This window comes from Carassius auratus, chromosome 16, assembly GCF_003368295.1.
Source record: "Carassius auratus strain Wakin chromosome 16, ASM336829v1, whole genome shotgun sequence".
Classification (NCBI taxonomy): domain Eukaryota; kingdom Metazoa; phylum Chordata; class Actinopteri; order Cypriniformes; family Cyprinidae; genus Carassius; species Carassius auratus.
In genome coordinates this window covers 26,563,122-26,578,618 of record NC_039258.1, presented here as the reverse complement: position 1 = coordinate 26,578,618, position 15,497 = coordinate 26,563,122, and the positions used below count along the sequence as shown (strand labels likewise).

The 15,497-nt window shown below is 37.5% G+C and overlaps 2 protein-coding genes across 3 annotated transcripts in view; one reads left to right on the top strand and one right to left on the bottom strand.

The window, feature by feature from the left end:
* The window catches only part of epb41l4b (erythrocyte membrane protein band 4.1 like 4B), a 29,480-nt gene extending 27,302 nt beyond the window's left edge, over positions 1-2,178 (top strand). The window contains exon 23 of the mRNA XM_026284909.1: positions 27-2,178. Coding sequence (XP_026140694.1) covers positions 27-90 — 64 coding nt within the window. The 3' untranslated portion in view covers positions 91-2,178. The remainder of the gene's footprint in view (positions 1-26) is intronic.
* Positions 1,353-14,693, bottom strand: esrp1 (epithelial splicing regulatory protein 1). Of its 2 annotated transcripts, none has more exons than XM_026284910.1 (15): positions 14,303-14,693; positions 13,782-13,910; positions 13,396-13,509; positions 13,175-13,289; positions 12,519-12,617; positions 12,367-12,421; positions 11,920-12,030; positions 11,655-11,787; positions 11,414-11,456; positions 10,499-10,800; positions 8,908-9,141; positions 7,549-7,747; positions 5,599-5,806; positions 4,297-4,468; positions 1,353-2,710 (listed from the first exon to the last, which is right to left on the bottom strand). In XM_026284910.1, exons 1-15 carry the CDS (start codon positions 14,432-14,434, stop codon positions 2,600-2,602), a joined length of 2,157 nt encoding a protein of 718 aa, XP_026140695.1. In that variant the 5' UTR covers positions 14,435-14,693; the 3' UTR covers positions 1,353-2,599. The 2 variants fall into 2 exon arrangements, with proteins under 2 accessions (XP_026140695.1, XP_026140696.1); XM_026284911.1 differs by having other exon boundaries at positions 7,561-7,747; positions 14,303-14,692.
* Between the last annotated feature and the right edge of the window lie 804 nt (positions 14,694-15,497).

Sequence of the window (15,497 nt, the reverse complement as noted above, 5' to 3'; positions counted from 1 at the left end):
ATCCGTCTTTCTTCTTATGTGTGAAGCTCTGAAGACCTGCGGATGGAGAGAGAGAAACTGCTGAGGGCTCTGTTAATGACAGAACTCTGAGACAACACGCAGCTGACAGACCACAAAACCTACACAGACAAAACAGCCCTTAACTCAATGCACTACTTTCACTGTTAACCAGTATATGAACCTAAACAAACCTCTAAACTATAAGAGCTGTTTTAGCATTTAGCATTAACATAGCATTGTTTAAATCAGTAACAGCAACATTTCTATGTTGGTTTGCTTGCTCTGTTCATAGCATGGCACTGGCGCTGTATAAACAGGCTGATTAACTTTTAATAATTCTTTATACTTATTTTCCCCAATGTTTGATAATCTGTCTATGGTTTCCTGAGGTTTAGGGGGCAGAGTTCATTTAAACGAGCCAGGCTTTGCTTAAAGCTCTCAGTTTATACAACAACTATATTTGATTATGTTCGGAATAGAATACTACTATACTACTCATACTATCTCTGTAGTATGCAGTATGAATACTGTGCAAAGTATGCAAAATACCAGTTTGACCTTTCACATTTGCCAAAATGTATGGCATACAGCACAACACACTGCCTGGGAGACTATATCCTACAATGCAATGTGTTCAGACACCTATTTCAAATTTGACTTGTGCACTTGAACATCTGTATTTATTCATTATAGATTTTTTAAACATCTTTAAAATTGGATTAAAATTCATTTTTATTTCTGAGGGTATTAGCACCACTTGACCTGAAAGCATAATGGGGTCACGAATGTATTTAGCATACTACTGTTTAAAAGGTGTATATTGTACTGCATCATACACTATTTTTAGACCGTATAGCCTATATAGTGTGTATAGCGCAGTATGAAAGTAAATATGCTATTCTTAACATGTGGGTAACTGTCTTGCAAAGTTAAAGGTTTCTAATATATATTTTGTGAAATATTTTACTGCTATCTCTATATACATTTTCATATGAAACTGCAGTTTTATACAACAACCTCCTTTATCTCTCTTGTAACCTAAAAACAAAGACATTTCCGGAAGTGCGTTGAAAAGAGATTGTTTTAATTCTTACATTGCCCACTAGAGGGCATTAAATATGCATTTCAGGATTTCTTTTGAGAATTAGATTATGAGCTGCAAAATGAAATGCAAACTTTTTATTTTCTTGTTTACAACCTTGATTATCATAAGGGAGGGCAACTCCCGTGTTAATATTTTGATATGACCACAACTACTGAAATAAAATCTATTTAATGTAGCTCAATCACTTCTCACTTTTTTAGGTGTGGAAATGTAAATACATAAACATAGTGAGTCAGTCCCTCAGAAACGTTGTTCAATTTCCTTTATTTTAAGTTATTATAAAATATCAAAATAAAATAATACTTTCTCCAAACAGCCAAATTCTTGATTTCTCTTTTCTACATATGTTTTCGAATTACAAATATGATGGTAACAAATCAATAACATGAAAGAGTAGTGCTTTTGCTTAACTACTGCCCATTGGCATATGTGGGTACTAGTACAAATAAATCACACTGACTATTTCATGGTCATACACTTTACTCCTACTTCTCATAAAAGCCTAAACATGCAAATTACTCCTAGTATTTAAAAATAAGCACAGATTATAATAAATGAGGCACACTGGCATAAACAAACAGGAGAGTATAGATGGGATACAGCTGCAGGTAACAAATGAACCTGTTCACATTCCAGCAGATGCACACAAACACTCTCCTTAATACACAGACAATGGGTGAAAATACACCTGGGTGCATTACAGCAGGCCCGAAACACTCTCTGAGTGCAGTAAATAAACACACATGCATTGACTTTTTTGGCTAAACACACACACACATTCATTAGTTGGTTACATCTACTACACATGCACACATCAACAAGCACATTTAGCTATAGAATTTTGTACATTGATTGGTACGGACAATACATATTTTACAGACAGATATAAAGCACAAAAGTTGTTCCTGATTCTGGTTCTGAGCTATTTTTGGCGAAATGACTTAAAAGAACTATGTTGCATATATCCACGAACTACACTGTGCGCGGTTCAAGAGTTTGGCGAATCTTGTAAACATGTTAGAACAGCTAGCTCTATGAACTTCATGCAAATTATAACCTTCAAAGAAAAAAAAGAGAGGCTCTACATATTTACACATACTCACGGTAGAGTCACATCAACAGGGAGGCACTGACACACACAAACACACACACACACACACTTTTTTCTGGTCCTTTGGCTTAAATTTATGGTATCAGTGAAAGTCTGCCTCTATTTGACAGGTTTAATGTTTAGACCCTGGTTCAAGAAGCTATTTCCTGAGTGAACATCACTACATGTGCATGGACACAAACATACAAACTCATGCAACAAATCGAATGAGTAGAATAGTAGCTCTAATGCATAAAAAAACAATGTGCAATATACAATAAATGTCAAAATACATATAATTATTTTTCAAATTTTTATATAAATAGCATAAATGGCATAAACTGCTTTGTATTGAGGGGTTTGTTGAATCCACCACAGGGGCGTGGCCTCGTCAATAGATTGGCTTAAAGCAACTGCAAGTCAAGATAGGCTCCGCCTCCTACAGTCTGGTCTCCAATAGGCTGCTTGGCCGACAGCATAGAAGGGAGAGTTACCAAAGCGTCGCTGTTGCCGGGCTAAAGGAGACAGAAAGAAATTACATTTACTCAAGGAACACATGCTTATGCCTCATTATTTGTAATAGGTCACATCTCAAATGAGTGACAGCCCTCCTACTGACTAACTAGCAAACCGCCTGAGGCGAATGTACAGCCTGCATGGGAGAGACGCACATTGTGGGTCTGCATGGCAGGAGTCACAGCTGTTTTTAGAATGGGTTTGTTAGCCCATTAGGCAGCCTAATAGAATGTTTCACTCCTGGGAAAAAAATATATTTTGAACACATATACATACTTTGGGTGAAACCCTTCACGCTCTTAACTTAAAGCAAGAATGTTAAAAAGAAAGTGAAACACCCTAGCCTAGTTTATTCTGATTGCAGAGGGTCTCCTTCCCTTATTAGAAATAAATATGAAATGTATTACAGTGATCGAGTGTGTGTGTGTGTGTATATATATATATATATATATATATATATATATATATAAATAATATACAACTTAACATTTTTTTCCTGTATATTGAAATGTGTCTTTTTTAATTGAATGTTTTATGAATAAAAAAAGATGACTATCATACTTTTTTTTACTATGATTTACAAGACACACTAAAATGTTATTCAGTGTAACAATAATTCATATACCCAAAAATCTTATCTTGCATGTCGTTTAATTTTTACATAAATATATCTGTTATGTTGCATGATGATGAAACATTATAACACATATCATGTTATTTTCCACAAAAGTTATTCGAAACATTAGACACAAGCTTGCAGTACATATCGTTTTCTATGAATATAAAATCACTTTTGTACATTTAAATTGATGCAGACACCAAAATGGGACATCTTATCTTTTACCCATATACATATTTGTTTAATGTATTTTAAAATTATAATTATAATATGATTGCTATATAATATATCAATTAAGTTATAATAATAAGCATAAAAATTTAAAATTTTTAAATGATTTATAGAAATAATGAAACTATATATAACTCATATACATAATATGAGCAGGTTTTTGCAATATGGAAGTGTTCATTGTGTGCCTGATCTTGAATGCTACTACCGGGCTCCTGCTGCAATGCAACGGAAAACCAGTAGTCAAGTTAGAGCAGGCCAATGCACCGCACCTTAGCTCGGTGTGTGTGTGTGTGTCTGTGAGGGAATTTAGACCAGAGGAACCTGTTTAGCTCATCGAGAGGTTGTGACAATGCAACTATGCATTCCTTTTACTCAAACCCACTAAAGCATCTAAATCTTCAATGCTGAGCACTCCAGGGCAAAAGACACACCTTAATGTTCCCTACAATCCAGCCTTGCCCTGCCTATAAACACACACACACACACACACACACACACATACACAATGAGTTTCCTATGTGGAACAAACTAGGACTTGTATTTGGATCAGTGGCGCTCAATAACATTGTGCAGCTGGCTACTAATACATTTAAAAAGAGGTCAGCAGTAAACTGCAGTTAATTGAGTTACTTGCTATTTAGTAGGAAGTAGTAGGAAGTCAAAAAAAAAAATTAGAAATTCCTGGACTCACGCTGATATTGTAATACAGTCGTGGGTGTATTTTAAACTCACCTGATATCCATGTACCATGCTGAGGATTTCTTTAAACCCGCTATTATAAACATGGGAAGGGGCGTGGCCTTGCATTCGTATCAGTGCTGTGGGTGGGGCTGAGAGGACTGAGCCAGCTGAAGGGGTGTGGCCAGTAGGGAAGTAGCTGATGTTAGTCGGGGAGCCAGGTGGGCTGTATGAGAACAGACATGGATCAAATTTATGAAAAACTAAAACAAAAAAGGTAAATTAGTCAAAGTATTCATATATATGTATTTTATATAACTTTTATATTAAACATGAAATATTTATATTTTTTAAAATGATCTGTTTCTTCTTATTGGTTGAACAGATCAAACCCCAATCAAACCTCATTGTGTTGGAGTGATAGATAACTCTATAGATCTTCTCTAGGGTTTCTGAAGTCTTCCTATAGCAAGATAATCATATTTCTGTCCTTAAATGTCACACAGACAATACGTAACTGAACCAGTTCTTCAACTATGAAGTGAGCTAAAATGCACATTAATGCTGTGTTAAAACGGGTGTGACACACTCACTGTGTAGTTACCCTTGTAAACACACCCATTCCTGGTTGTGCAAGTCCTTCTTAGAGACAAAGTCATTATGTTCAGCTTTGAGAGCTTCATTTAAGCAGTTCTTCAAAAAAACAAAAAAACCCACCCTCAAACACCACAGAATACACAAAGGGGTTGTACGTAAATAATCACATTTTGTGAAACATCTCATTAAACATAAGACAGTTACCGATGAGTATTCTGACATCATGTAAGAGTAACATATTGCCCAACGTGTCCAAAACATAAAGGTGCCTCTTAAAGAAACTGGTTCAGACCGATTTTCAAGGCATCACTACTACTGATCTAGAACAACTCTAGATATAACTAAGGAAATATTTCAAGACTACACTGCTTATTTCTTGTTAGAACTGCAATTATGAATTCCAGTGGATATTCATTAAATAACTTTTTTCCCTTTTAACCACTCCTTCAGATGCCATTTGTATCATTTCACACACAGCGTTATGGCATATTAAAGGCAGTGCCTTGGAACCATGTATGCATCTGTGATGCCTTCATTCCTCAGTAATCTCTCTAAGTTTTGGATACAGACGCTGACTTTGATTAATATGTACACTAGAGTATTAGACATGTCATTAACTCCAAAATAAATGTCATTCAATCATCCATTCATCATCTTCTGTGAATGAAATTGCAGGTAACTATTGATCTTATGCTGCATAAGTCTATGCGCATGGCTTGTCTTTGACTGAAAAACAAGCATAAGAGATATAACTGTTACCTGGGATAATAGGTGGTGTAGTTCATGTACAGTGGGTTGCTGGCAGGGTAGAAGGCTGTCGCTGGTGCCAGGGGTCGGGGACTCAACAGGAACTGGGAGGGGTAGATAGCTGCTGGTTCCACAGGTAGCATTGCTCCCGCAGGAAGGACCGCTCCAGCAGGAAGAACAGCTGTCCCGTGAGGAAATGCGTATGATGGAGGGGACAAACCTGAAATGGGGGAGGTGGTATATTGAGGAATTATTGAGTGAAAAAACAAACTTGAAGCTTCCAGTTTATGCAACTAGATGTGATGAGACTTTTGTTCATCTTCGGAACATGAATCAAGTTATTTTAGATGAAATCCGAGAGCCTTCTGACCCTCCACAGATAGCAATGTTGAAGCACTGATGTTACATGGACTATTTAAAAAATGTTCTTACTATGTTTTTGGGCCTGGGAACATTTCAGTCACACTGTTGTCTATGGAGGATCAAAAAGCTCTCAGATTTCATCAAACGTATATTAATTGTGTTCCAAAGATAAGGTCATACGGGTTTGAAACAACATAAGGTTGAGAAATTAATGATAGAATTTTATTTTTGGGTGAACATTCCCTTTAAGATTAAAAAAAGAAATTCATTTGAGGTTAAGAAATGTAATATATTAATACTCTCCGTTTCTGTTAACAAAAATTTTTTTGTCACAATTACAGCAGAAATACTGGAAATATTATGTCCTGTATGGAGCAGGGGATAAGATATATATATATTTTTTTAATGCATAATTTCATAATTTTTTATATTATTTTAATTCATTTTATTCTCACTTAAGATGGCACAAAATTGTTGACAAAACTTTGTGTATACCATTTCAGTGTGAATAAAGTGAATTTACATAATTACTAATAACATAAAAACTAGTGAGGTAGTCGAGGTATTTTTGCCAAATAATTAAAGGGTGTGGTCCTGACTGAACCTAATCCAGTTACAATGAGGGCTTTACACCTTAAAACCTCTTTCAAGTCCTGTTCATTGTTTGTCATCAGAGGCTCATGCAGTCATCTCTTCAAACAAACAATGATCTATATACGGTGTAGCCACAAGCAGTAGCTATCTCAAAAGCCCACCTGTCACATTGTGAGCCTGAAAAATAAATGAGCTGTTTTGCAGCCAATTTGAGCATGCCTCATAGTTAACGCTACAATTACAAATCTCATCAATCATGTCAATGGTATGTGTCTTGTTATATTAAATCTGTCAAAATCTATTGAAGAAATACCAGTTTAGGAGAATAAATATATTTCTATTAAAATCTCTAGCCCAAACTTTATCTCACACTCCAGTGTGACCAGCAGACCATAACACAAAACTGTCAATAACTGCCATTATAATTCAGCTACAAGTCAAGTATGTTCCTCCACCCTTCAACACATATCAGTACACAGCCAAAGGTATTTAGATGCCTTTAACCGGACTGAACCTGTGGCGTGCCGAGGCTTTTACATGTGTCGCTGTTGGTTGCTAGGATAGCAAAGTTATGGAGCTGACTATCTATAACCGAAGAAAGAAAGAAATCTACACTAAATCAAACAGAAAGTGCCTTTCCACGACACAACAAAGTGCATATGGTGACATTTATGATTAAGGACTAAAATTGTGCACATTTAGATTTAGAAAGATTGCAATAAATCACCCCAAATCAAAGCCCTCCATTCCCCTGCTATCGAAAATAGCATCTTACAAATTGAAAAGATCTGAATTGAATTTAAAAAAATAAATAAAAACATTCACCCACCCAGATTCCTACTTCTCCTGAAGCCCATTCCTGCCTGGGCAGGAAAATGGACGGGACACCCACCATGAATGAATAAGTGAATGAATGAGAGAAAAGGGAAAAACAGGAAGGCGTGAAGCGCCACCTACCCGCACACACAGCTGAGAGAAGCAGACCCAGAGCCCAGCGGCACTTACGTCGTAACTTACATGGCGGCGGTGAGAGGCCGCTCCTGTTGAGCGTGCCCCCCATCAGCACGATGTTCATCTCCTGAGCAGAGCACGCAAACACCTCCACATATCGCTCCTTCATGCTGCGCTTGTGGCAGTGCTGGGCTGCCAGGAACGCCCGCTCAGCTGAACGCATCTGGATAAAAGCATCACCCGACGGACGGCCCTGACCAAACACACAAACAGATGCTGATTCATAAACCCACTTTAAACAAAAAACAAGTACTACATGTTTTTGTAATTATTGGGTTGCATAAAAAAACTGTGTAAAAAGCACTTTGCATTAATTGTTTTAAATTCTAAATTACTTTCCCCCAAAAAATATTTATTCCTTAAAAAGTAATACATTACCATTCAAATGTTTGGGGTTCGTAAGGTTGGACTATTTAATAAATTAATATTTTACTCAACAAGGATGTATTCAAAAGGTGACAGTAAAGACTTTTACATTGTTAAATATGCTATATTAAATAAATGCTGTTCCTATTCATCAAAAAATCCTGAAAAAGTATCATAAAATTCCACAATAAATATTAAGCAGCACACCTGTTTCATGCAATCGATAATCATTATAAATGTTTCTTGAGCACCAGATCAGCATACTAGAATGATTGCTTTGCAATAACGGGCGGGGGGGGGGGTTATTTTTTTATTTAAAATAAAAATTAAATTTAAGCGTTTAGCAGATGCTTTTATCCAAAGCGACTTAAAGTGCATTCTGGCTATCAATTTTTACCTATCATGTGTTCCCAGGGAATCGAACCCCTAACCTTGCTCTACCAATTGAGCTACAGGAACACAAACATTTTTATTCAGTATTTCAAAATATTACTCTTTTTACCGTATTTCTGTTCAAATTAATGCAGCCCTGGTGAGCATAAGAGAATTCTTCCAAAACATGAATTTTTCTTTTTTAATTATCTCCAACTAAATCTTTTGAACAGTATTGTAAAAGAATATTTAATGGAACTGTTAAGAGGAATCAGAATCATTAGATTCCTTCTTTTTGTCTAGCTGGAAATATACAAGCCAGCAAGCCAATTTAAGAAAAGAAAAGGCAGTTTGTGTGGAAACATTTGTATAGTCTATCAAGTACAGTTATCTTCAGCGGGCAATGATAGAAACACATTGTAAAGGAATGAAGAATCACAAGTCCTGACAGAAGCTGTGATTAATCACCCTTTTTCACGGAGCGGTTGAGCCAAAAGGGGAAAACTCCCTGACAGAACACATTCTGAGCTGCATAGGTGTGCTTATTTTGTTACTGGATGAACTTCAGAAGAATACTTCAGTTCTAATGTATATAGGTGGGTCTGAGATGCTTACCTGCTGGTTAAGCACCATATGCACTCCATGTGGCTTGATGTCAGCGGTGTATTCCCCCAAGAAAACCAGTATGTCCTGGATGGTGGCATCGTACGGCAGACCCCTCAATCTCACACAGTCCCGCACACCTGTCACTGCTGCCGGTGGGGGCACGAATGTGGTGGGTGGCACAATAGACAGGATGGGGGATGGGGCCACGGGAATCAATGGGGCCGATGAGTATCTGTTCAGAACCTGACACACAAATGCTGGAGTTATATGACTGGCAATGCAGATCATCAAATAGACTTCTGCCTCTTTAAAGCTCCAGGTGTGGAGATGACGGATGAACTGTGCTCTGCATGCGGGTACTGATACTGTTTGCCACCATGCAAACACACGTTTGGTGTGTCTGAATCCTTAAATGGCCTTATATATATATATGGAGACAACTTGCCCATTCTGTGTTGGTTTTATATTTGGTTGGAACTTTACGAGAACAGGTCTATTAATATTCACTTCCTGTTTGAGCAAGTCACTTTAGGGGTTAGCATTAAAAACCCAGAGCAAAAACCTTTGTTTCTCTATATTTTATTGTTTAATGTCATTACCCCTTCTGTAATTAATTCTTCATTATGACTGGTCCGATATATCTGTACTTTGGTTTAAATAGACAGAAAATTAGTTTAACCTATTTTATTCTTACTATTAATTTTCCCATTATTCGTTATAGGTAAAACTTAACTAATGCATATTTTGCATTCAAAAACTAAGATGGAAAAAAATCTGCAATCACTCTGATAGCAAAATAACTCTGCATTTATATAATATAGACTAAAGTAAAAATAATAAAATAGATTTACTATGCATATAACGTTCATTGTTGTAGTCTAATTATTATGCATTTATTATGTTAAAAGTAAAATTAAAACAATAAAAAAATCAGTGTTGCATGCTGTTATTAGACAAAATGTAATTCAAGTTTGTAAAAGGTATATGGGCAAAGCAGGTTGGTGTTTATTGCGTGAGGGATTCAGTTTGCTTGGTTTCCTATTATGTTAGGCATAAGTTAAGTCTTTTGGCATTTTTAATGTGATGATTCAATTGTAAGTAAGTGTGACAACCAGTCAACTATTAATATAAAGCACGATGGGATTGTCTTTGCCTAAATGACACCCCACTGCTGGTGAACAGCACAGCTGAGCAAGTCAAACACACATGACATCTGCTCAAAACAGGTTCAAGTGAGTTCAACCACCTGCAATGGTTGAGTAGTTTGGTTTGATATATAATATCACGGCAGCTAAATATTAACAAAGAGAAATTCCAAGTAATCCTACAAAATTAGTAACAATGACATTTTAAAGATTTTGCACTGCAGAACAGGAAGACTAGAAGAAAATCTTTATGACATCTTTGAAAAGCTAATATTTTACAGATTGCCGAGCTGAGTGTTTGTTCAGCGAGCCGATAGAGTACATGCTTGTACACACACTTACACACCCAAACACATCACGCTTTACTTGCCCAGCCGAGTCTGTCGGTCTAAACCAACTATAATACACTCTACACAACTAATGGTTTGAAATCAAATAGGAAGTGCTGCTCTCACCTGTTGCACCTCAGCCGCAGTGCTCTTGAACAGCTCTATGTACCTCTTGCCCAGGATGTCCTTGTGTTTTTTCAGTGCGTTCTGAGCATGCTCCTCGCAGGAGAACAGGACGAACGCGTCCCCAGTGGGCCTGCCATCGGGAAAGCGTACAAACAGAATGCCTTCGGTGCCGTCTGTCACAGGACACGCCGGGGAGAAGAACTGCAGCACCTGCTCAGCGGTGGCGGTGAATGGAAGTCCACGCATGCGCACGATAACCTGATTCTCCCTCGACAGAAATTTGGCGACTTCATTAGAGGTACCTGTCGGTCAGACATTGACACATGAGCCACTCAATGTGAAGCTAAAATACACAAAACATCCTCAAACCAACGCAAATAAACCTGACGGAACACAAACTCAGGGAATCAGAGGATATACACAGTTTTATTACAACTGCATTAATATAGTCGCTAGTAAGACTAGAATGTGCAAATATTGTTCACATATAGGGATGGGAAAGTAAGACTGTTAGTTCCTGTTCCAATTCTTGTAAATTATTACAGTTATTTTACTTCCTGTAGGTCTTTCGACTTGGAAAAATTAGATGACTTCAATAATGAATAAATGTAAATCAGATCTCACTGATTTTGGTTCACTGCAAAGAACTGACTCTGAATCATTTGTTCACTATATTGGTTGCACATTACATTTTTAAATTCAAAGAAGTGGCTCATACAAATAATTAAGTTTGGGAAACTACACTTGTCACACTGCTCCATTTTTTTTTTATTGAACCAGTTCTGAATAAGAATAGATTTTTCATAGAATTTAATTAATAATGGAACCAGTTCTCAGAACCCAACCCTATCCACATACAAACACAAATAACACATGCATGCAAACTTAAGTGCAAAAAAAAAAACGTCTTTTTACCTCCTGCAATCTTCAGAAAGTCTTCACCTGTTGCCTTGTAAACCTGCAATAAAATATTATGTAAATAATTTTAAACGTACATACAATTTCACTACAATTAAAAAAAGGTTATAGTAACTGGACTTTTGTTCATCAATGTATCAAAACAGATTTAAATTTTTATTAATATGATTTATTTATATATCACTATACTTAGTATTATACTATACTTAACATAATAGCTTTATGAATGTGTGTGCACCTCAATGTATCTGGTGCCCATGTGATGCTTGTGTCTCTGTAGGGCCAAATCTCTGTGCTCTTCACTCTCAAAGCGCACTAGTGCCTCTCCGTTCCTCCTGCCCTGTGCATTCAGACACAACGCAGCACCTCCTCTACACACACAAACACACACACACATGCAGGCATTCATTAGAAACACTTGCATTGTGCACAGACTGAATGATAATCATTTATTAATAAGTGCTGCATATGGGTGGTTTGCAGGTTACTGTATGTGTGCATACTTGGCGATGTTGAGACCCCTGAAGAATCGGGCGATGTCCTGGTCTGAGGACTGCCATGGAAGACCCCGAGCTCTGATCACCGTGTTATCATCCACCCTCTCCATCTTACTACTATACACATACATACATGCAATTTAAAAATATGTCACACCAGGCAAAAATGAACATCAAGTGACCCTTTGACCCTAAATAAAAACAAACCTTCAATATCTAAACAGATAAATAAAATTACTGTAAAATTCATTTACCAGTAATAGTTTTTGCATGTTCACTAGTGAATAAGAAATGAATTCATAGCATGAACTTCTCAGGATTTATTAAAATAAAAAAAACAAAAGAAAACTTTATATTAAATACTCAATACTAATCAATTAATTAAAACAATACGTAGAACACAGTTGCAAACATTTGTTTGATAGTTTAACTTGAATAAGAAACGGCTCTTACCAAGTGCCAGTCTCAAACTTGTCATTCACTTTTTCTGGGAAGGAGAACTGGTGACCTGTGAAGACAAATAAAGCAGGTTCACAACAAAAACACTTCTGAATAATACAATCAATTGTTTAGACAATAATATATAATAAGTTATAATGACTTACAGACAGGCTCCGAGATAAGTGCTAAAACAATTTCGGACATCTGCTGAACCTTGTGAGCAGTGAAAGCATGAAGAGAAGTATCCACAGCCACATTTAGGTCTGATCGCAACCTCAGTCAAGGAATACAGCGTCTGGGTTTAGTGTTACCGTGATAATTACCATTTAATGACACAGTAAAGATGCAAGGAACAACTAGGACGGCGTCTATAAACGCACAGGGACCGTTGAAACACCGCAGGCTTCCATAAAGGAACAATAGAAACATGAAGGGAGAGAATGACTTTCGATTAACCTTTCTTGCTTTGCAGAGGGCTTAGCTATCGCATTGTGTATTTGATTCTGTAAGTGTGTGTGTGTGTGTGTATTAAGACGTTACAGCGTAGGTGTGGCAGGTTAAGCTTGTTGGCTAAACACTCTTGGCTTTCTCTTGCTGGCTCAATTGAGCCCACACTATTGTGAGTCTATTTGCATTTCAAAACCTTGGGATCCTGCAGCCAACACCCTGTAGCCGATCTTTTTCTCTCATACACACTCAAATACAACTTCCTTACCCTGGTTGTCAGAGAATTGACAACTGTGTGTCATAATCTACTCTCATCCATTTAAGTCGTACAAAAACACACACAAAATGATGTCATGATCTTCTTTAAGGATACAGTCAGCCATGACCTGAAGATTCAAGTCTTTCAACTCCCCTTCTGATGGGAATTTATTCTTGAACTCTTTCCGCAGGTCAAAGAATGAGAAGAAACAGTCAGGCAACAAAATATTCTGAAAAGCACAAAAGCAAGCAGTCAAGAACACACATCTGCACTTATAAATGATTTCCTTATAAATAAATATCACCTGCTCAGTTGCAGTATTTAGAGTTTGATACCTTGCTGAAAGCCTCGGGATGGAGGACCTGTCGAACATGAAGCTGTCCATCTGTACAGAGGTAGAAGGTGTTTCCTGCACCTGCGTCCACTTCTGCACATAACCTCTGATTCAACTGCACACACATGGACACTCTGAGTGAATGCTACTTTTATGTGCCATTTAATACATACCCACAAGGCTGCTTGTGCAAATATCAGTCCACAAGTAGTTAAATAATGCATGTAATAGTGGGTAAAGATATGCCACTAAATGGTTTATATGCAGACCCTCCCTCAAAGATAATCAGAAAAGAAAGTTTAACTGTCCTATGAAAGGATCCACTCTCAAATGAAAATATCTTTATTAATAGCAGCCTGTCAGGACAGATTGTATGAGACTGATCACCTGTTCGATGGCCTCCTCAAGCGGTTCAGCTTCTGTCAAGGTCTCTTCGGTAAGTCCACTCACCTCCTGACAATCCACAGAGAGCTCAATGTGATCCGGTTTGACTAGCAATTCGTTTACCTGACCAGCCTAAATGTGGAAAGCAGAGGAATGCTCATTTCCAGCATATAGATTTACATAGGCAAATACATAAATGGATGAATTGGTAAATAGCAGGGGAATAGATCTGGATTAAGACTGATAGAGCCTTAGATTTGACTTTGTAATTTTTGTTGAAATATCTGCCTTATATAAATGATACTATACAGTACACCCACACCCACACAAATGCAGCTATACACACAGACAGACAGATAGATGAAATAAATGAATATACGCATAAATAAATTGTAATATTTCCTTGTTTTTTTATATATGACAAATTAATAAAAAAAAACTTTCTCTCTGACCTCCACCAGAATTACACACACACACCAATGCATAACACGCATACACACCATCATGGGGAAATGTGAAATTACCTTTTTAGTCGCTAAATCCACAACCTGCCAAACCACCTGTACAATTTCTTTCTCATCTGATCCCAATTGGTCCCCACTTGCGCCAGATGTGGTGGTGAATAAAAGCACCAGATAATCTGGATTAACCGTCATTTTTAAGAAGGGGGAAAAACCTATTGTCACACCAACCCTGATAGCAAAAGCAAAACCCTAGAGATCAACTCCAGGTGACAGAGAAGCCAAGAGCCCAGTGACCCCACACCTACAGAAAGATCTGTGCCGGGCTCGGACTCGCCTCGATGAGTCCCGTGGCCTTTTAACTGCGTGAGAATCGATGCAAACAAGTCCGAAACCGTCGGCTCTGCTCCGCAATGGCTGCTTGGATCGCGCTGGTTTTGTGTGCGCCCTACCTGGCCACCGCCCACGTGACACAGGTAATAGATACCTGCCCAAAAGAAAGCCCTCCTACTGCTGCTGAGAAACAAAGGACGTGGCATGGCACGCCGAAAACGCGCTCGTGGTAAATGATGTGAGGGAATTCAGGATCTGTTTATTACACGTTTACACAGTCTACTAATGAAATAACCCCGCGTTTAACACCTGCTCCCCTGACATCAAACGCGAACAGGGCTACATGGTTGAAAAAATGACGCAAGGCCTTTCACTGTAGCTGTAATATTGTAGCCTACTAACTAAAATATATTAGCCAGACCAAACAAATCCCTAGTCTTAAAATGTATCTGAACTATTATATAACCATGTTATAAGTCAATGTTTCGACAGTTATAAAGCAGAAGTAAATGGGCAGTCAGTCTAGGACTATGTCTGCTAGTATGACCATAAGAGTCACTGAAAAAAGAGAAAGTGAAAGATGCCACATAACAAATGCAAGTTATGCCAATATTTTTCTGATAATATTTAGGTCATTAAATGCAACAAAAGCAAAACTATTGTTTAAACGGGACTCCCTTCTTTTGTGATAATTATATATTTGTTCACTTAAGGTGATCAATCAACAAACCTCTGTCCTTTAGGCTATGTCATACACAGAAAGTATTTGTGTAAACAACTCCTGCTTAACCACATCTCGCACCTCCAGCAGTACTGTGAGCTTGTTAGATGTTACAACAGGCAAATCACCGAAAGCCTTTATTTATTTATTTATACATTTTGTGTCATTTGATTAACTTTAGCAATGTTTCTGACATCCTTGCAC

Excerpts from the sequence above, each read along its gene's own strand:
- esrp1 (XM_026284910.1), bottom strand. The coding sequence starts at position 14,434 with ATGACGGTTAATCCAGATTATCTGGTGCTTTTATTCACCACCACATCT. Across the intron at positions 11,457-11,654 it reads TGGGCACCAGATACATTGAG|GTTTACAAGGCAACAGGTGA; the intron begins GTGCACACACAT and ends ATTTTATTGCAG. Across the intron at positions 5,807-7,548 it reads GCCGCCATGTAAGTTACGAC|GTTTGTCCCCTCCATCATAC; the intron begins GTAAGTGCCGCT and ends CCCCCATTTCAG.